Below are 21,085 nucleotides of genomic sequence, written 5' to 3'. Positions count from 1 at the left end.
CCGTTTTTTTGCCTTTTGCCAGAAGTTAACCCAAAGTGAATTGCTTCACAATTGAGTAGTTATCTTGGGAGATATATGGTAAGTAATCTTGGGGGCGGATTCTTCCCCACCCTTGCACTATGATGTTACAAATGTTTGGATACTGACTCAGCTCAAAGTTTCTAATTCTATGGTTCGTAATCAGGCTTCCCGTTCGGCCGTCAGTGATAAACTCCCTCAGGAGGCTTCCCAACCTTTAGAACAAAGGCTTTACGTATCTTGAGGATACTGGGGGAAGGCTAATCACTGCGCGCAACCGTTGAAAAGGACTTTCATCACTTTCCACATTTGATTATAGTGGGTTGAAATTCTTGGCGTCAAAGTCGTTCCCCACTTAGGTCGTTCCCTTCACACCGGCCATAAACGGCTTTAAGAGTTGATTGCAACTCCTCAGGAAGGCAGGCCTGCTAAAGGATTTAAATGCATGAAGTACTGAAAGCGTAAGAGTGGTTTGGCTTTTTGATCACCCAGTTAAGGGGAGAGCATATACCTTCCACTTTCGAGACAAAGCAAACAATGAGGTCTTATTTTATCCTTTCAAATCAGTGATTTGCTAAAATCTATGCAGCGATGTTGCTCCACAAAAACATGATGTTCTTTTTAATCTTTAAAAGACAGATTTGCTGATCTAGAAAAGTGAAAATGGTCAACAAAGCAAAATTTTCATTTTTGGAGGTCAACAAAAGAAATCGTTTTGCTGTAAAAGTAAATTTCCTCGCTTTACCTGCAAGAAACCGTTATAACCCTGCAAACAAACAAAAAGATAAAATTGTCAGTTGATTCGGGGGACTTCTACAAGTCTAAAATTTTAATTTGGTTACAAAGAAAAAAAAAATTTGTTTTTTTTTTCTTTTTGATGCGCTACAGAACAAACTGTACGCGCTACAATATGATCCCGATGCGCTATATTTGTTTTTCTCTGCGCTATTCTGTTACTTGGATGCGCTGCTCTACGTGTTGTAAGCGCTACTCTGTGTTTTTCTTTTTCCCGCGGTCAGCTATGTCGGAAAAGTTTAAATCTGATGCGCTAATATCTGGTTTCTACGCGCTGGAAGATGTATTACAGGTGCTAAAATGTGGATGGGATGCGCTAATCTGTTAAGTATATGCACTATTATGTGTTTTGCCTGCGTCGACACCTACAGGAAAATTTGTTAAACAGCATCATGCGCTAAAGAAAAGTGTTCACGCGCTAAGACAGAGAGCCCACGCGCTAAACAATAGGCTAGAAGCGCTAAACTGTTAGGCAGATGCGCTAAAATATCTTTTCGACGCGCTGATTCTCGTTTTCCACGGACCTACAAAAATGATCAATTTCAAAAACCGATGTGTTATTTGGGGTCGGGCCCCATGGTGGGCACCAAAAATGTGTGCGGGAAATGTGGGCGAATAGAATTAAATATATGAAAATTTAGTTAAATACTAGTCCACACACACACACAGGACTTCTTGATGCAAGCTATGGAGTTAAACAGGGCAATGGATGGTCAAGATTGAATGGTTTAATCAAGGGCCAAGTTTGAAAGTTGGGGATCCATGTGCACAATTGGCAACAATAAAATAGTGACAAATGTCAACACAGGATTGGGTTGAGAGAAGAGGTTGGAGGCATTAAAGGCCTGAGAAGACCTCATGGTTATCTAAAGACTAAGGGTCAAGTCTAAATTAGGTTTACCCACTGGATTAAGAGTTAATCCAAGAATAAACCTTTGTGCAAATGATTAAGAGATAATCATGGTCAAAGCATTAATGGCCTGATGAGACCTTTGGGTTGGGTAGAGGTTGAGTCAAAACAAATGTTTTAACCATGTGGGAGAGTTTGAATTAACCATTAATGGTTATTGGAGACTTTGGGGATTAAGTGGTTGAAGGTTGGAAGCCTTCAATGGTTTTCAAAGACTTTAAGGGTTTTGGTGGTTGAAGGTTGAAAACCTTTAATGGTTATCAAAGACTTTAAGGTTTTTGAGAAGTGACTTCCCTTTGCTTAGGGATGTGACAAATTTTAGAGGAGGGTTAGGTTAATTTAGAAGTGATTAGAAGATTCTAGAAGGGATTAGGAAGGGGTTTGGGATTTTGCAAGTGGATAGGGGATAATAAGATTTAATTGAATTAATTGATTTTCATTCAATTTGGTTATAATTTGGAGAAATTAAATAAATTTGATTTATTCAATTTAGGATAACTATTTAATTAAATTTGAATTTAATTAAAAGTAGCTAGGGGGATTTAATTGAATAAAATGATTTATTCATTAAATGGTATAGTGAATTTTATTTAAATAAATTGAGTAATTTACTTAATAAAATAGAAGAATGTGGATAATTTAATTAAATTGGATTTAATTAAATAGGGAAATGAACATAAAATATTCATTTAGGAATATGGTCATTTTTATACGTCTACAATATGCATGTCATTCATGTTTTCCATGTTTTGAGTTATGTCTTTGATTTCATATGCTTCTATGTTTGATTTGCATGTTTACTAACAAATCCACCTTGCTAATCATTTTCCCCTCTTCACCTACAGTTTAGCATTCTGAATCTCTTCAAAATATCCAAGGTATACTTTCCTTGATTTAGTATAATGTTGTCAGAATTCTGACATACTTCCAATCCTAGGAAGTAATGAAGGAGTCCTAAGTCCTTCATATCAAATTCTTTGGATAGATCTTTCTTGCATTGATCTATAAGATGATCATTTCCTGTGATTAATAAGTCATCAACATATAAAATCAACATTAGCATATCACCTTTATTTCTTTTGTATTAGAGATTAGGATCTACATCATTTTTAGAGAAGCCTAGTCCTGAGAGATAGGTGTCAATTCTTTCATACCAGGCCCTAGGAGCCTATTTAAGCCCATAGAGAGCTTTCTTGAGTCTACACACATGAGACTCTGCATTATAAATTTCAAACCCTTCATGTTGCTCTAGGTAGACTTCTTCTGAGATCTCACCATTTAGAAATGTTGTCTTAATATCCATCTGGTGTGCCTTCCACCCCTTTGTTGCTACAATGGCTAATACAGCTCTTATTGATGTATACCTGGAAACAGGTGCAAACATTTTTTCATAATCTATTCCTTCCCTTTGTGAGAACCCTCTAGCTACAAATCTAGCCATGTGTTTTTCAATACTGCCATCTACAGCATGTTTGATCTTGAACAACCATTTAGATGAAACAACCAATTTTTTAGTTGGCCTAGGAACAATCTCCCAAACATCATTTTTTATAATGGACTGATACTCTTTAGACATGGCATCCTTCCATACTTGATGTTCAAGTGCATCTGATACATTGTTTGGTTCGGCTTTAGAGAGATCATTCATAAGGGCAACATAGCTAGTCAATTTATTAGGCCTTTTGCTTTCCCTGAAGATTCCTGAAGGAGAAACAAACTTCTGAGCTTCTGCTATAGTCTTGGTGGCCCATAGTGGTCTTTTCTTGAGGTTTTCTCTAGGTGGACTTTGAGTTTCATTTATAGTTTCCTCAGGATTCTCCCTCTGAAGCTCAAGCATAGGATCTCTATCTCTGCTAGGGGTGGGGATATAGACTTCAAGGTCTAGAGAGATTTGGGCTCTTTTGAATGCTAAGTCTTCTTCAAAGATCACATCCCTACTTAGTTCAATATTCTTTTGACCAGGTATATAGATCCTGTAAGCTTTGGAGGTTTCACTATATCCTACAAAGATTCCCCTTTTTCCAGAAGGCTCTAATTTTAATATTTTCTCCTTAGGTACGTGAATATAGACAGGGCACCCAAATATCCTAAGGTGGCTAATATCAGGTTTTGATTTAGTAAAGACTTCCTCAAGGGTCTTATCTTCAAGATGAGAGTGAGGACATCTGTTTTGAATATATACAATAGTGCTAGTTGCTTCTGCCCAAAGATTGATATTTAGATTCTGATAAAAAATCATAGCTTTGGCAGCTTCAACGATTGTCCTATTTTCCCTTTCAGCCACCCCATTTTGTTGAGGGTTATAAGGTATTGTTAACTCCCTCTTAATCCCTGAATTTTTACAAAACTCTTTAAATAATTCTGATGTGTATTCCCCCCCATTATCAGTTCTTAGGGTTTTAATTTTATTTCCTGTGTAGTTTTCTGTTAGTGATTTCAATTCTTTAAACCTATTAAGGATCTCTTTTGATTCTTTACATTTCAGAAAGTAGATCCAGGTTTTCCTAGAGTAGTCATCAACAAATATTACATAATACAAAAATCCCCCCAATGAAGGTACGAACATAGGTCCACATACATTAGAATGAACTAACTCTAAAATTTTACTTGTTTTCCTAGTACTATTCTGAAAATCACCCTTATTATTTTTACCTGGGGCACATCCTGTGCGTGCCCCTGAATGATATTGCTTTAACTTAGGTAGATCTGTGACAAGGTCTCCCATTGATGATAAAGCTCTAAAATTTAGGTGGCCTAGTCTTCTATGCCAGATTTCATTTCCATCTGTAGTTTCATGAATTAGGGCTAAGTTGGGCTCTGTGCATAGCTCATACAAGTAGCCTTGTCTTTGACCAATTGTTTTATCTTTCTTGATGGATGAGTTCTTTGGCCAAGCCAATACTTTTTTGTCCATAAAGGTTACTCGGTATCCATTGTCCTCTAGTGCTGATATTGAGACTAGATTTCTCTTGATGCCTGGAACATATATTACTCCTTTATTCTCTTGATGCCTGGAACATATATTACTCCTTTAAGTTGTAATGATACACCCGACTTTAGTTTGATGGTGCAAGTTCCAACTCCTTTGACTGGATGTGTAGAGTCATCTCCGATAGTTACTTCCTCATCATTCTCCTCTTTCATGGAGTCCAGTACTTCTCTGAATCCTGTAATGTGTCTGGATGAGCCATTGTTGATCACCCAAGAGTTCACCTTGTTTGATGCTTGGTTTGTGAGTGTTGAATAGAGCACATACCTCTCGGAGTCCTCTTCCCTTTTAGATTTTCCTGTTTTGGCAAATATGGCTTGCTTAGCTCTTTCTGGACATTTGGCAACATAGTGCCCAAATTTGTCACATCGGTAACACTGAATCTGAGAAAGGTCCTTCTTGAAGGTGTTCTTGCCATGACAACTTTTTCTCTTCCTGAATTGCTTCTTCTTGCTTTTCTTGTTTGAGTTCGTATTTAGAACTTGAAGATCTTCATCTATATTGTTTTGTTTGATCCCTTTCTTATTTTGCCTTGATTCCTCTTGGAGATAGTCAGCCTTTAGCCTATCAAATTTTGGGAATTCATCCCTTGCACTGATGCCTTGGACAAATGTTTCCCATATGCTAGGCAACCCATCTAGAGCAATGAGAGTTAATTCTTTACTTTGGATCTCATATCCAAGGGTTGCCAGTTCATCCCTTAGGGCAGATATTTGCATGAAGTGGGCATTGATTGATTCTCCTTTTATCATGGCTATATGATTTATTTCTCTTTTTAAAGCCAAGGTTCTACTGGCATTAGATATCTCAAAAGCATCTTCAAGTGCTTTGAACATGTTGAAGGTTTTTTCATGTTTCCTTATGATGGGCATGATATTGTTTCTTACCCCATCAATTATGATTTTAATAGCCTTATCATTCCCTTCTCTCCAAATTGCTTTGTCAGGTTCAGTCTCAGGTTCTACAGTTTCAGTCTTTACAAATGATTCGACTTTATTTTCTTTTAGAATCATTTGAATTCTGAATTTCCATGCGGAGAAGTCATCACCTCCTCCAAGTCTATCTTCAGGAATCTGATATCGTTGTCCATTGAGAGAATTGTGATGTTGAATATCTGCTTGATTTGAATTTTACGTAAAATTGAACAAAATCGGGTTCGCTTTAACTATAGCTCTGATACCATGTAAATGATGTTCAATTTACATTCAATATGCAAGTTATATTCTAGTTGATATTATCTTGTTCTATGTATTACTGATTTAAATATAAATCTGACTATCTTCTTTTGTATGGCAGGTGAGAGGAGCATTTATTAATTTCGATGTCCTTTCTCACAAATGCCATTTGATATATATATAGCAAGCTGGGTTCGATCAAGCAATGCCTTGACTGGTCATGACCGATCAAGACATTACTTGATTGTGCCCCTTTGCTAATTATATTAATAACAAACGATGCATATTAACAATCGATGCCAATCAGTTTATGTTTACCTTAAGAACCGATAACTATCGGTGTATGCTTAACTTTAACAGCCCGAAAGCAATCGATGCTTCTTTACCTTGCCACCCGATATTAATCGGTGCACATATAACCCGATATCAATCGGTGTCAGTTTATATTAACACCCGATACTAATCGGTGTTTGGTTAATTCAATAATCATTTGTTTACTATTAAATATGTTAACCGATATAAATTGGATTGCATTGGTTAGCCCAATTTAGTAATCGGTGAACACAAATAATGTTGTGGGATGATTATCGATATTAAGCATTTGATTGAACTAAGTAGATTAATTATATACAAATGAAGAATGGTTATCAAGTGAAGGATTAATTGCTTGAAGGTTTTCATCATAATTATCGATAGGATAAATGATTCCATCAAATTTGTAATAAACAACATGAAAAACCCTCATATATTTCCATGTCTTTCATTCTTACATGCATTTCATAGATTCAACTCCTAGGATTATAACACCATAAACCATAGCTTCAATACCACTTGAAAGGAAACTTGTAACCATACACATAACAGTTTCCACATAACCTAACTGATATACCAATTAAATAAATAGAAGAATCCATATGAAAAGAATAGATGACATACCCATCAAAATGACACAAAATATACCCTAGGAAAACCCTCATGAGGGAAAAACCTAGCCTCCAAAATCATCTATTATCCATGTATATCAACTATGCACCATTACAAATATAACCATGAAAGTTTTTGAAACCTTAGACATCAACAAGAACTCCACGTGAACAAGCATGTAACCACGCATCTCATTACATGCTTCCAACCTCCATATATGATAACTTTGCTTCTTGTCAAACAACTACCCTTGTCATTGTTTTATAGACACAAGCTCCAAAAAACCACCAACTGGTATTACATCAAAACCATGTGCTAATACCATGGGCTAACTACCCCATTGACCCCATATCTAATATTGGGTACATTATTAAATCTACTTTTCTCAATATTAAATAAATTTGATATAATATCCCAATATTACCATACAACTCATCAAGTGGCCTCAAAAATATTTCAAAGGAATCTCTACACTTCACACATCCATGTGCAACTCACATAATAAATAGTTATAAACATTATTATGAAAGGTGTACAACACCTATTTTCCCAACATAAAATTTATTTTTGAAGGCCATAAGTATCCTAACGATGACTTGGATGTGTACAAGAACCTTTTTCATAAGCGTAACTCTGGTAATGCTTTTGTATCCTATGCTAGGGTCCCATATATTTATTTCAATAATTCCCAATCCACCAATTTTATTATAAATTGTTAGGGTTTCAAGCAGATCCGAAGCAAATATGAACTAACAATTATATGCAGATTTAAATACAAAAGATAAAGGAATAAAATAGGACACAGATAACACAGAGATTTAACATGGTTCACCCAGGATGGGTTACGTCCACCATACACAGCCATCCAATCTTTCTTATTATCTAGCAAAAATAGTACATCAACCTTACAATGCCTTAAGCATCCCAACCGCTTATAACATGCATTTTTAGGGCAACAAACAAAGTCGACCTTTTTAGGGTTTTATTACAATGTCGGTTTTCATCAACAAAAAACATCTAAAAAAATTTTCTTGGGGGCACCAGCTGAGTGTACAGTACTTTGTTGATCAGTCACCACATATCAACAATCTCCCACTTGGAGATTGATCAGGCTCCACACCAAACAATCTCCCACTTGGAGACTGATACTAGACAACACCATTGTACTTGCAGCATCCGCTGGATAAAACACTGGGACTCGACTGGTATAAATTCCATAATTATCAATCAAGAAAACTAATAGAAATTGATGAAGAAATCAACTTCTCCTATGGAACTACCTTCATGAACATATTGGCAGGATTCTCACTTCTGTGAATCTTCTCAAGCCATAACTGACTCTCCTCCAAAAGAGTCCGGATGAAGTGGTACCTGAGCTGAATGTGCTTTGTCCTTGAATGAAAAGTAGAGTTTTTCGCAAGATGAATGGCACTCTAGCTGTCAGTATACAATGGGAGATCCTCCTATGTCTGACCTAATTCCTCCAAAAAACATTGTAACCAAATCATCTCCTTGTTGGCTTCTGTAGTAGCAACATACTCAACTTCAGTGGTTGAAAGTGCAACAACCTTTTGCAGCCTAGGAATCCAACTGACTATAGTTCCCCCTATAGTAAAAACATACCCTATAGTACTCCTCTTTGAATCAATATCACCTGCCAGATTAGAGTCAACAAATCCACTCAGAGCAGCATTAGATCCTTTGAAACATAATGCCTTCATAGTAGTTCCTTTCAAATACTGAAGAATCCATTTCACAGCATTCCAATGTTCCATACCCGGATTACTCATAAACCTGCTCACAACTCCCACTACATGTGCAATATCTGGCCTTGTGCATACCATTGCATACATAAGACTGCCAACAGCTGATGAATACGAGATGTTAGACATTTTATTTACCTCTTCCTGTGCCTTTGGGCACATCTCCTTAGTCAATTTGAAATGACTAGCCAAAGGTGTACTAACTGCTTTTGCATCCTACATGTTAAATCTTTTCAACACTTTCTTTATATACTCACTTTGGGACAAATTCAAGGTTCTATTTTTCATGTCCCGTGTAATCCTCATACCGAGAATTTGCTTAGCTGCACCCAAATCCTTCACTGGCTAATTTCTGTTTAAGATCATTTATATGTTGCATGTTAGACCCAGCAACAAGCATGTCATCAACGTAAAGCAACAAGATAATTGTTATCTAAAATTTCATTACCCATGTAATTTTAGCCAAAGGATGCATATTTATCAAATGATTGCATTTACAAAAGGTCCATTGCAGTGTTTAAAAAGGAAAAAAGGCATATTTTTCATTTGTATTGAACAATGATAGATTACAAATTGAGTTCATGCATCTGAAGCATATTTATATACACGGAGTTTCTTAAAACCTCACACAAGCCGTGAGCTTAGCATTTCTATTTTTCCTACATATCCAAAACAGAAAAGGATAGAATCAAATAGTGAGTGTGAGGATAACCAGTCATTGCCTTGGGTTGCTTTGACTGGTTATTGGCTGCCCCGTTGCCCTTATGACTGTTTTCTCGATCTTCAGACTCTGAAAAACCCCTACTTTCCTACACAAAAGAGAAGAGGTGTTAGATCCAACAGATCTAAGCAATGAAAGATTATCCTACAACGTATCATTTATCATAGCCTATCATATTTCTGTTTTGAAAGGGCGGGAAAGATAAAGACACAAATCACTACTTCAGGAGAAAGAAATGTTTATGCTAATGTGTTTGTTTCATGTGCAGATAATTAGTTACTCTAATTGGCATGTGCCCCTGACCGAGGCTCCCTTCGGGTATGAGCCCGACATACCTTTTAGAGTAACTAATCTCAGAATGTCAAAGTGGAATGATGAAGAAACCAACTGAAGTATCAAAGGGACATGTTTGTTTTAAATATGAAACCTTTTACTTTACTATTCATGATATGCATAAAAAGAAAATATTAATGAATAAACTATTTTAAGGGACATATTATTTCAATGTGAAACCTTACAGTATTTAAAAGGGTCAATACCACATCGTGAAGATAAACAATTCAATGCAACAAGTTGGTAAAGAAATAGAGTATCTGAGTTTTAAATGCATGTTCAAACAGTGAACTTCAATGAAATCAGAATCAACTGGTAATGAAATGAGTGTCACGAGCCCGTGCTCGAACTTCATTTCTACATAAGATCAATCCCAGCATGTGCCAAAGTCAGAAATTTAATAAGGATAAAGTACAATCTCATCCAAAAATAGAGCCTCCTCATTTTGAGACTCCCCTAATTGGACAAGGCAATTCAGCTATGTCTTCAAAAAGATATTATGAGGCAATTGATCTGTATACATTGGCCATATCATTGTCTGGAGATAATGCTGTATATTATTGTAACAGGGCAGCCGCTCATACTCAGGTTGGCAAATATATTGAAGCTATAGAAGACTGTAACAAATCTATTCAGCTAGACCCATGCTACAGTAAAGCTTATAGCCGTTTAGGCTTGGTCTATTATGCACAGGGAAAATATCATGATGCTATACAGAAAGGTTTTGAGAAAGCTTTGGAATTGGATCCACACAACACTTCTATCAAAGAGAATATTCGAACAGAAAATGACTATAATACGAGGGACTTCAAGATGGCTAAAGATACACATACTTTCCTTTTAAAGTGCTTACATCCGGCTAAATAACAATTACCTCACAAAAGAGGTCCCTACGAGTCTTTCAACTATCAAAGGTCTCCAAATCCTGGACCTTTCTAATAATGATCTCTCGGGCAATGTTCCATTAATTGGATCTTTCTCTTCGTTCACTCCTATCAGGTAAATGTTTGGAAAATAGCACAGTGGTTTTACTCCATAGATATGAGAAGGATCCCTTGCTGTTTGCTAAGATGATTTGGCACAGTTCAATATCTTATGTATATAAGAAGTGAGCCTTTGAGATTAATTATGCTTGATTTGAGGTCAAATCAAACAAGGGACACCTTAACAAGCTTTGCTCATATTCCTAATAGGAATTATGGTTGGTTTTCACAGTTTACTAATAATACAAAACTTTGTGGTCTGGTGGTTGGAGTGTGATGTGATAATGGGTCATCATATTCTCCTCCACCATTTGTGTCACCCCCACCAGAAAAGAAAAGGAACAAAATTTGTCCAAAAGTCATTGCTGGAGGGGCATCTGCAGGTGCTGCTCTCTTGTGTGTTGTTGCTGTGATTGGATTTGCACAATGGCATCAGCATAAGTCACATGATCGCTTTTTTGATGTTCCTAGTGAGGAGAATCCAAAAATTCACTTGGGGCAGCTTAAGAGATTTTCATTAAGGGAATTACAGGTTGCTTCTGATGATTTTAGCAGTAAGAACATACTAGGAAGTGGTGGATTTGGAAAGGTGTACAAAGGACGCCTTTCCAACGGTTGCCTAGTGGCTATAAAACGTTTGAAGGAAGGACGCACTCCAGGTGGAGAGTTGCAATTTCAGACAGAAATGGAGATGATTAGCAGGGCAGTGCATAGGAATCTCCTTCGGCTACTTGGTTTCTGCATGACTCTTACTGAACGCCTGCTTGTTTATCCCTTCATGGAAAATGGAAGTGTTGCATCATGCATTCAAGGGAACAAGGAAAACGAGGCAACACTTGACTGGACTACGCGTTGGCACATTGCATTGGGTTCTGCAAGAGGTCTTTCTTACTTACACGAGCAGTGTGATCCTAAGATTATTCACCGAGATGTTAAAGCTGCTAATATCTTACTAGATAAAGACTTTGAGGCAGTGGTGGGAGATTTTGGGCTAGCAAAATTTATGGATTACAAGGATACTCATGTTACAACAGTTCTTCGTGGCACGATTGGCCACATAGCACCTGAGTACATTTCTACTGGAAAATCTTCAGAGAAGACAGATGTATATGGATATGGAATTATGTTGCTGGAACTTATCACTGGACAAAGAGCCTTTGATCTTGCACGTCTAGCAGATAATGATGATGTTATGTTGTTGGACTGGGTTAAAGCCAAGCTCGCAAATGAAAGAATTGATTTGTTGGTCAGTCCTGATCTCAAGAACAACTATATTGAAGAAGATGGTACGACCATATCAAATAGAAAGCTGAGTCCTAAAATAAAGCAATGTCTTTGTTGTAAGATTCGTAAAACACCTGAATGTTGTATTAAGAGTTGTACTCAGCAGATTCGCTATTGAACAATCAATTTTAGGCACCATCTTTGGTGGATAGAAATGATTTTCATATCTAAAAAAAAAAAAAAAAATTATCCTGTTACCGACAACACAAATACAAGCTAATGTTGCAAATTAAGAAAGAGATTGAGAGGGGTGTAGAACCTGAGAAACCGTCATATGTGAAACAAGAAGATTGGGATGCATTTGTTGCAAAAACAAAAGATGAAGAGTTTGCAAAAATCAGTAATAAAAATAAAGCAAAAAGGAGTCATTTTCATACCTGTAGAAAACACAATTTGCATTTGAAGAGAAGACTCAGAAAGCCCAGCACCCTTCGTCAATGGCGGGACCAAACCCTCGTGAAAAAATCAGAATATCAATGGCGGCACCAAACCCTCGAGAACCTTCTTTGTTATTTGCATTTTGCAAAATGAGAAGAATATGATAGAGTGCAAAACTTTTAGGGTAACAAAAAACCCTTTGTCATTTTGTATATTCTCCCTCAAGTCCGCTGGGCTTATGAAATATGCAATATAATAAAAATCAAACATATTCGATAAAATAGATGTTTATCAATATGTCAAATATGTTTTATTTCTATTATATTTTTGTTTTCCTTCTTGGTTAAAAGCTGGTATTTCTTTGTAAAAGGTATTTAATTACAATGCAATTATAAATTGTAATTGAATATTATTATTCGAAATGTAAAAGGTGTATCCATATGCAAGAAGGAGACTAAGTCTTTTGACTTAGTTTTGAAGGATGAGTTAATTCAGGAGAGATAAGGCTCTTATTGAAGAAGTCTTTTCAGTTTGGAGACGTAAGGAGAGCATATAGGATCATGCATAACCACTTGGGAAATATTTAAAAGGAGTTGAGATAATTTTGGAGACAAGAACGTTTTTATAGGAACATGAGGTTGTTTGAAACCAAATGGAGTAAATCTAGGGAGGTTGGAGCACTTTTAGGTAAAGGGTCGAAGTTGGACTTTTTCACCATTTTGGGGAGCTTTTATTACTTGGTTAAGCTTTTTGGGGCTGTTTCTAGTGATCTTTTGGGTTGGTTATTCATTAAAGAAGACTTTTCCATGTTTGTAGCCCTCTTTGGTGTCTTCTAGACTCCTCTTTTTGAGGCACTTTTCTTGCATCCGACCCAATCAGTTGGGGTTTTTGTACTTAATGCCTGGAGACTTCATTTGGGAGGGAGTTCAGATTTATGCAAGAATAGTGTTTTCAGAGACATTTTTCTTGTCCTTAGCATTTCTTTTGCACAGATTCTGTAACTCAGATTTGGAGATATAATATATGAAACAACATCTTTTGGAGCGATTTTCTATGGAATCAAACCTTGTTATCCTTCCAAATTTTTGTGTACAAGCATGATTGATGAAGCTAAATTTGTGAGTTATATTACTCCTTGTTTACTTGTCTCAGTCAGTACCTTAATATAGGAATGTATGTATGTTTGCAGGTCATAGTATGTGTTTTAAAGTTCAAATTTTTTGAGTGAAACATTATTATTTCCTCATTGGTTCGTCTCAAGACCTTATTATGAAATACTTATGCAAACTTATAACAGGAAAGAAGTGTTTATCAATTAAAGTAGAATATTGCAGACTGAGATCAGTTTTTTTTATTATTTATCTCTCACATTTTGGTGTATCACTAGGTTCTAGTTAATTTTAGTTCAGTTTTAAGTACCATTTCTGTAATTTCTTATCCTTTACCCTGCAAAGTTAGTCCAATATTAGAGAGTATCAGGTGATTATCCAATAGGAACCGGCCTAGGAATTGGAGGTTTCATTTCAAGTTGCGCATTGCCCACATGCAGAAGTGAATCCCATGTTAGGCCAGATTGCTAAACTTATAGTTTAGTAGGGTGCAAATTTGTGCCTTAACAATAATATAACTGCCATTATCCAATCTCTTAAAATATACACAATGATCAGAATGACATCTATGATAACCGTGTTCAGCCATGAAACTATCAAACTTTAAATACCATTGTCGAGGTACTTGCTTTAGGCCATACAAACTTTTCTTCAACCTGGACACCAAGTTCTCCTTACCTTTGACCTCATATCCCTGTGGTTGCAACATGTAAATTTCCTCCTCCAAATGTCCATGGAGAAAAGTTGTTTTGACATCTAATTGTTCAAGATGTAAATCATCTACAGCCACAAGACTAAGTATGGTTCTAAATGAAGTCATTTTTACAACTGGAGAAAATATTTCATCATAATCTATACCCTTTTTCTATGCAAAACCTTTTACCACAAGTCTGGCCTTATATCTTTTCTGACCTCCTTCCTCCTCCTTCAGCCTATAAACCCATTTTTTAGGCAAAACTCTTTTTTCTGTAGGTAGAGGGACTAAGTCCCAAGTCTTATTTTTCATCAAGGAGTCCATCTCCTCTTTCATGCCTAGCTCCCACTATTGTTTGGCATCCACCTGCATTGCTTCTTCATATTCTTCTGGTTCACCAAAATCAGTTAATAAAATAGAATACAAAGAAGGAGAAAATATTTCAAGGGGTCTACTTGACCTCATAGAACATCTAACACTTGCAGGAGTTTGTGGGACAATCTGTTGTTGTTGAGCATCAGGTACCTGTGGCATTTCATTTTCAGGAATCTCATCCAACACCACATATTCTTGTTTGTCCTGTTCATGCTTCTTTTCCTGCATTTGTTCTTTATACATAACCTTCTCATTGAATATAACATCTCTACTTCTAATTATTTTCTTATTTTCAAAATCCTATAACCGATAGCCATATTCATCTATCCCATATCCAATGAAGGTACATTTCTGAGATTTAGCATCAAGCTTGGTTTTGTTTTCTTTATCAACATGGACAAAAGCTTCACAACCAAAGGTTTTCAGAAAAGAATAATTTACCTTTTTACCAGTCCATGCCTCCTCTAGAATACCACCATCCAAAGGGGTTGAAGTTCCTCTATTTATCAAATAGACAGCAGTATGTACAACATCTGCCCAAAAATGTAAGGGCAATCCAACATGCAATCTCATGCTCCTTGCGCATTCCATGATAGTCCTATTCATTCTCTCTGACACACCATTTTCCTGTGGAGTTCCTGGAACTGTCTTTTGCTTTCGAATCCCATTTAAGGAGCAGTAATATTCAAGTGTTTTGTAGCAATACTCACCTCCATTATCCGATCTAAGACACTTCAACTTTTTTCCTGTCTCATTCTCAACCAAAGCTTTCCATTTCTTAATAGTTTCAAAAACATCTAATTTTTGTTTTAGGAAATATACCCATGTTTTTCTAGTTGAGTCATCAATAAAAATAACATAATAACAAGAGCCACCAAGAGATGATACCTGAGGCAGTCCCCATACATCTGAATGCACAAGCTCTAACTTCTCACTCTTCTTCTCTTTCCCAACCTTGAGAAATCTGACTCTTTTCTATTTACCATAAACATAGTTTTCACAAAACTCTAAATCAATCTTCTTTAGTCCTAGCAATAGATTTTTGGAGTGAAGGATTTTCATCCCTTTCTCACTCATGTGCCCAATCCTATGGTGCCACATTATCGAATATGTTCTTGCAACATCTATTATTGTTGTCCCTGCAATAAATTTATCTGTAGCAGCTAGGGTAGAGTAAGTGTTACCAGTACACAGATATAATGTGCCTACCTTCATACCTTTAGCTACTACTAATGATCCTTTAGTGACCTTCCAGATATTGTCTGAGAAGGTAACTATGCAACCTTCACTACCTAGTTGCCCTGTAGAAATTAAATTTCTTCTTAAATTAGGAACATGTCTTACCTCCTGCAGAAACCAGTCATTTCCATTCTGCAACTTGATCTTTATCTTTCCTTTTCCAACAATTTTATAGGGCTCATCATCACCCAAATATACCTATCCAAAATCACCTTGAACATAATCTAGAAAATATTTTCTATGGGGTGTAGCATGAAATGAAGCCCCAGAATCTATTACCCAGGAATCATTAACATTATCCAAACATAAGATTAAAGCATCTTGTAAAGTATTTCTTGCAATATTAGCTTCCTTATTGTCATTTTCATTTTTATCTCCTTTGTTTTTCTGAGACCAATAGTCTTTCTTTAGATGACCAGGCTTTCCACAGTACTAGCAATATTTCTTTCCTCTAGATTGAGAGCGTCCTTTCTTTGACTTCCCTCGTGACTTCTCATTCCCAGGGCCTTTTCCTCTTTCCTTTGATCTTCTTCTGTTCTCCACATTCAAAACACTACTTGATGATGTTGGAGTCTCACCTGTGCTTTTCCTTCGCATTTCCTCGCTTAGGATAACACCAACAATATCATCAAATATCAAAGTATTTTTATCAGAGACAGAGTCACTTACAACCATAACTAAGCTATTCTAGCTTTCTGGCAAAGAACATAAAATCAAGAGAGCCCTAACCTCTTCTGCAAAAGTAATTTTTACCGAAGACAATTGACTGGTAATTGTATTAAATTCATTTAAGTGCTCTGCTACAAATCCTCCCTCACTCATTTTCAAATTAAACAAATGCTTCATAAGAAATACCTTATTCAAAGCCAAGGGTTTCTCATACAACTTAGCCAATGTCGCCATCAAATCTATAGTCATTTTTGCTTCTATTATATTGAAAGCTACAGACGGTGCAAGGCATAATCGAATGGATCCCAGTGCCTTTCTATCTAAAATGTCCCACTCTTCATCTAACGTTGTGGTCGCTTTTTTTGCCTTTCCTTCTAATGGCCGCCACAAATCCTTTTGATACAGGTAATCCTCCATCTGCATTTTCCATAACTAATAGTTCTGGTTGTTAAATTTTTAGACCTTGAATTTGGAATCCTCCATTTCTCCCACTCAAATCTGAAAGTCCTGCCAATTTATAGAAAACCTCGCTCTAATACCAATTGTTAGGGTTTCAAGCAAATCCGAAGCAAATATGAACTAACAATTATATGCAGATTTAAATACAAAAGATAAAGGAATAAAACAGGACACAGATAACATAGAGATTTAATGTGGTTCACCCAGAATGGGTTATGTTCACCATACACAGTCGTCCAATCTTTCTTATTATCCAGTAAAAATAGTACATCAACCTTATAATGCCTTAAGCATCCCAGCCACTTATAACATGCATTTTTAGGGCAACAAACAAAGTCAGCCTTTTTAGTGTTCTATTACAATGTTGGTTTTCATCAACAAAAAATGTCCAAAAAAAATTTCTCGGGGGCGACTGCGGGCTATCGCCCACTTTCCTGGGGCTCGGCCCGACCCCGGACCCCGGCAAGGATACGTGCTGAGTGTACATTACTTTGTTGATCAGTCGCCACATATCAACATAAATCACATTGAAGAATGTCCTAATCAAGTAGTTATATAACCATTAAATCACCTATATGTGTTTCCACTACTTGTAGTGGTCATGCCACTATCCAAGGAGTATCATCATCATATAAATCCTCAAGTAAATACAATCTCCTTTACCACTTAAGAAAATACTAGCACACTTATCCATTTTAGAGCTACTTCATGCTTCTCCCATGCATAAAGACATCTTGGAACCCTTCCAGAGTGCCATATTCCTATTGACATTAATGTAAATTAATTTTTGAGTCATGATAAGACAATTTTCTTCATTGCAACCCCTTACATTTATTGCACAAGATCAACCTTCTAATATATCTTACAATCTAGCCCTTCACATCCAAGCCTTTATCCATAAAACTAAAGTTAAACTTGTCTTAATAGATGGCGGAGATGGACTTAACATTTGTACCTTGAATATTGTAAAACAATTGTGATACTCTAATGATGTTTTATATCCTAAAAATAAGATTTTATTAAATCTTATGATGAAGTTGAGCATGAATTTAAAGGTACCATAAGGCTACTCATTTAGATTAGACCCATCACTATGGAAACTGCATGTCAGATCTTAGACCTTGATCTCCCATATAACATTCTTCTTGGTCTCCCATGGATCTATGTCATGCAAGTTGTTCTATCCACATATCAAAACTACATAAATCTCCTCGACAACGGTGTTGAATTTATTGTCCTTTCAAAACAACAACAATTTCAATATTGCAAGCTATTAGAAATAAGCCCTTCATATAAATTCCCTACCAATAATGAAGCATCTTCTTATACACACATTAATCTTGCCACATTAAAAGATTCATCCACTTTATCCACTTCTTACACCTTTCTAGAGATCAAGGCTAAAGATATTAGATGTGTTGAGTACTCCTTCTATGTTGGTCAACTCCCACTATCCCCTAAAACATTTTGTCAACCTAAACCTTTGGTTCAAACAACTAAGTCTACAAAAACTAGTGTAGCTATCCTTTTCCAGAATTGGGGCACTATGGATAAATAAATCATTGAAGAGGATATCACATCATGGTTCTATAACGAAGATAAAGAAAACATCTAGAAGCTACAAGATGAACATTATCTTAGGGGTCATGACTTAAGTAAAAATATGGGATACTAAGGGAAAGGTCTTGGTGTATATGAGCAAGGAATGCTAGAGCCATTACAACCTACAAATCATCCACAATATCAAGGACTTGGATATGAGCCACCTAATGTTGTGTCTACTAAGTCTAAATGCAAATCTCCTATCATTGTGAAAGAATCTATTGATATTTATAGTATTGGTAGGAATACCTACAAAGAATTTGTCAAATATATTGTTGTTCTTTTCAAAGACTCACATATATTTACCATTTCATCCACTCCTTCCAATTCCATCAATATCCTAGACTTGAATCAACAAGAAACTAAAAATTCCTGACCAATTGGAGATCAAAAATAAATCTTCGAAAAAATCCAAAAGTAAAAAATAACAAAAATTCCTCTAGTCAAATTATAATTAAAAACCTATTAGACTCTATAAAAATCAAAGTCAAAGATAAAAATCATATGAATCCAAAAGTAGAAAAGTCGATCTCCCCTAATACTAAAATAACTGGGGGCATATTTGCAAGCTCTAAAACTCATAAGTCAAAAAGAAAACTTGTTGATCCTAATTCTCCATAATATCATTAGACTTCTACTTCCTTTTATACCTATAAAAATTCATCCCACATTCCTCCATTCCATGCATCCATTATCTCTTGGTGATATATCACATTGACATTCCTTGTTGGAACTTCCTTGAAGAACTTCTACCCCAAGGTTTCCAAATATTCTCTAGGTGACATTCATATTGGCTTATGTAGTTCACACATTAGTAATTCCACCTCAGTTCTCTTATCAACCAAGACAATAAATAAATTAAATTCATTAGAATATGCTATCCACCTATTCAAGGATCATTCACTTCATGCTACCTTGATCTCATCATCATCCCATGGATATCCCACTTGCTGAAAAATGGAAGAAAAAAAAAAGAAAATTATCCAAAAATAGGGAAGAAAAGTAATTTGTCCTTTGGTGAAAAACACTTTAGTAGTGCCTTGGGCAAGTACAATGGTGAAAACTTGATTTCAGATGCCATGTGTAGTAGTCTCTCTTCCACCACATATTAAGATCACTTCTTCTTTATTCGCCTATTTATAATAAATGATCCATCCATCCATCCATCCACCTATCCATAATAGATTTGCATGCATTTATCCATTTATACATATGAAAGTTCGAATGCTAGAATGCTTGAAGGGGATTAGAATGATTAGAAGCATCTCTTTATATAGAAGACACTATAAGAAATGAAGGGATGAGATTGAGAGGTGTAAAAGATAAATGGTCGGCTAGGATTAGAGGGTAGGTAAAAGAAATAAGAAAATAATGAGAGGGTAGGTAGTGTAGGAATTAAGAGATGAATGACATGTCTCATGGGTAGAAAAGGCTAATGAATTAATTAAATAAATAAAGATTTATTTAATGAATAGAGGAAGTGGGATCAATTAAATAAATACAAGTATTTATTCAAATCAGGAAAAGGGTAGTTTAAATAAATAAAAGTATTTATTTAAATGAGAAATAAAGCCAGAAGAGGATAAAATGAATTAATTAAATAAATAGATTTATTTAATTAATAGAAGAATTAGGCTAAAATAATTAAATATATTAAAATATTTATTTAATTAGACAGGACAATTTTAGGTGTCTACATTTTGCCCCTCTTTGAGACAATGCAACTTGTCACGTTGTTTCGAAGAAGATAAGATGAACTGATACAAAGTTTCCCCAAGATGGGAATGATATGCCCCCTTGAGATATTGGATGAATATGCTTGAAAGGATCGTAGACAATCTTTCAATAAGAAAGAAAGATGAGAACTAACTAACAAGATAGGATAGAGTGACAGAGTCATGGAATAATGAATTTGGTTTGAAGACTGACTCAAGAAACTAGGGCTAGGGTAGTCTATAAGATAGACTATGAGGGAAAACATACTCATTGTCATCCACACACGTAAGAGATCAAAGTGCAGAGTGAACAAAGAGTAGTCAACAATCAGTAGCGATGGCATTGGTTCACAGATTTGATCGCGTTCGCCAATATCAGAGGCCAGCAGATGCAGGAGAGCCGGTGAGTACCACAAAACCTCCTTGTACCTTGCCGCATTAATTGTTGTCATAAATGCATGCTAGGTAGAGCAATAAACTCACATTTAGGTAGGTTGCAAAAACTTGTCAAGTAGGGTAAAAAAATGCTAAGACGCATCTGTGTTGGTGCCAGGCGTGTCTAGGTAGGTTAGGCACATTTGTGTCAAGTTTAAACACATTTATGATTGTAATAGCGCCTGTGTCCAATGCGAGCATGTCTGTGAAATGCAGGCACATCTATGCAAAGCAAGCACGTCTATGTAGGGTAGGCACGTCTGTGTGTTTCAGGCGCATCTATGAAATGCAGAAACGTTTATGAAGTATGCAAGCGCGTTTGTGTCATGAATGCACATTTATGTCTTCAAGGTCGACTCGACAGTTCTGTGATAAATGTATGTTGTTGATTGGATAAGCTGCTAAGAGGATACACTCAAGCAAGTCCTCTAGGGAAAACTAGAATAACAGATAGGGCTAGGATTGCAAATTCTATGATAGAACATATGTTGCCAATCAGGAAACTACTCAAGAGG

At 36.1% G+C, this 21,085-nt stretch overlaps 2 protein-coding genes across 2 annotated transcripts; both read left to right on the top strand.

Annotated features, from left to right (window-relative positions):
* Positions 1-10,006: 10,006 nt before the first annotated feature.
* On the top strand, positions 10,007-10,495 carry LOC131042607 (uncharacterized). Its single transcript, XM_057975919.2, has one exon. The coding sequence runs from the start codon at positions 10,007-10,009 to the stop codon at positions 10,493-10,495; it is 489 nt and encodes a 162-aa protein (XP_057831902.2).
* Positions 10,496-10,888: 393 nt separating this feature from the next.
* On the top strand, positions 10,889-12,013 carry LOC131042597 (somatic embryogenesis receptor kinase 1-like; the record flags this gene model as incomplete). Its single annotated transcript, XM_057975907.2, has 1 exon — positions 10,889-12,013. A coding segment is annotated over one exon (1,125 nt), but the record flags the coding sequence as incomplete, so codon positions are not given.
* Between the last annotated feature and the right edge of the window lie 9,072 nt (positions 12,014-21,085).

This window comes from Cryptomeria japonica, chromosome 7 (assembly GCF_030272615.1).
Source record: "Cryptomeria japonica chromosome 7, Sugi_1.0, whole genome shotgun sequence".
Classification (NCBI taxonomy): domain Eukaryota; kingdom Viridiplantae; phylum Streptophyta; class Pinopsida; order Cupressales; family Cupressaceae; genus Cryptomeria; species Cryptomeria japonica.
This window is presented reverse-complemented; position numbering and strand designations above follow the sequence as displayed.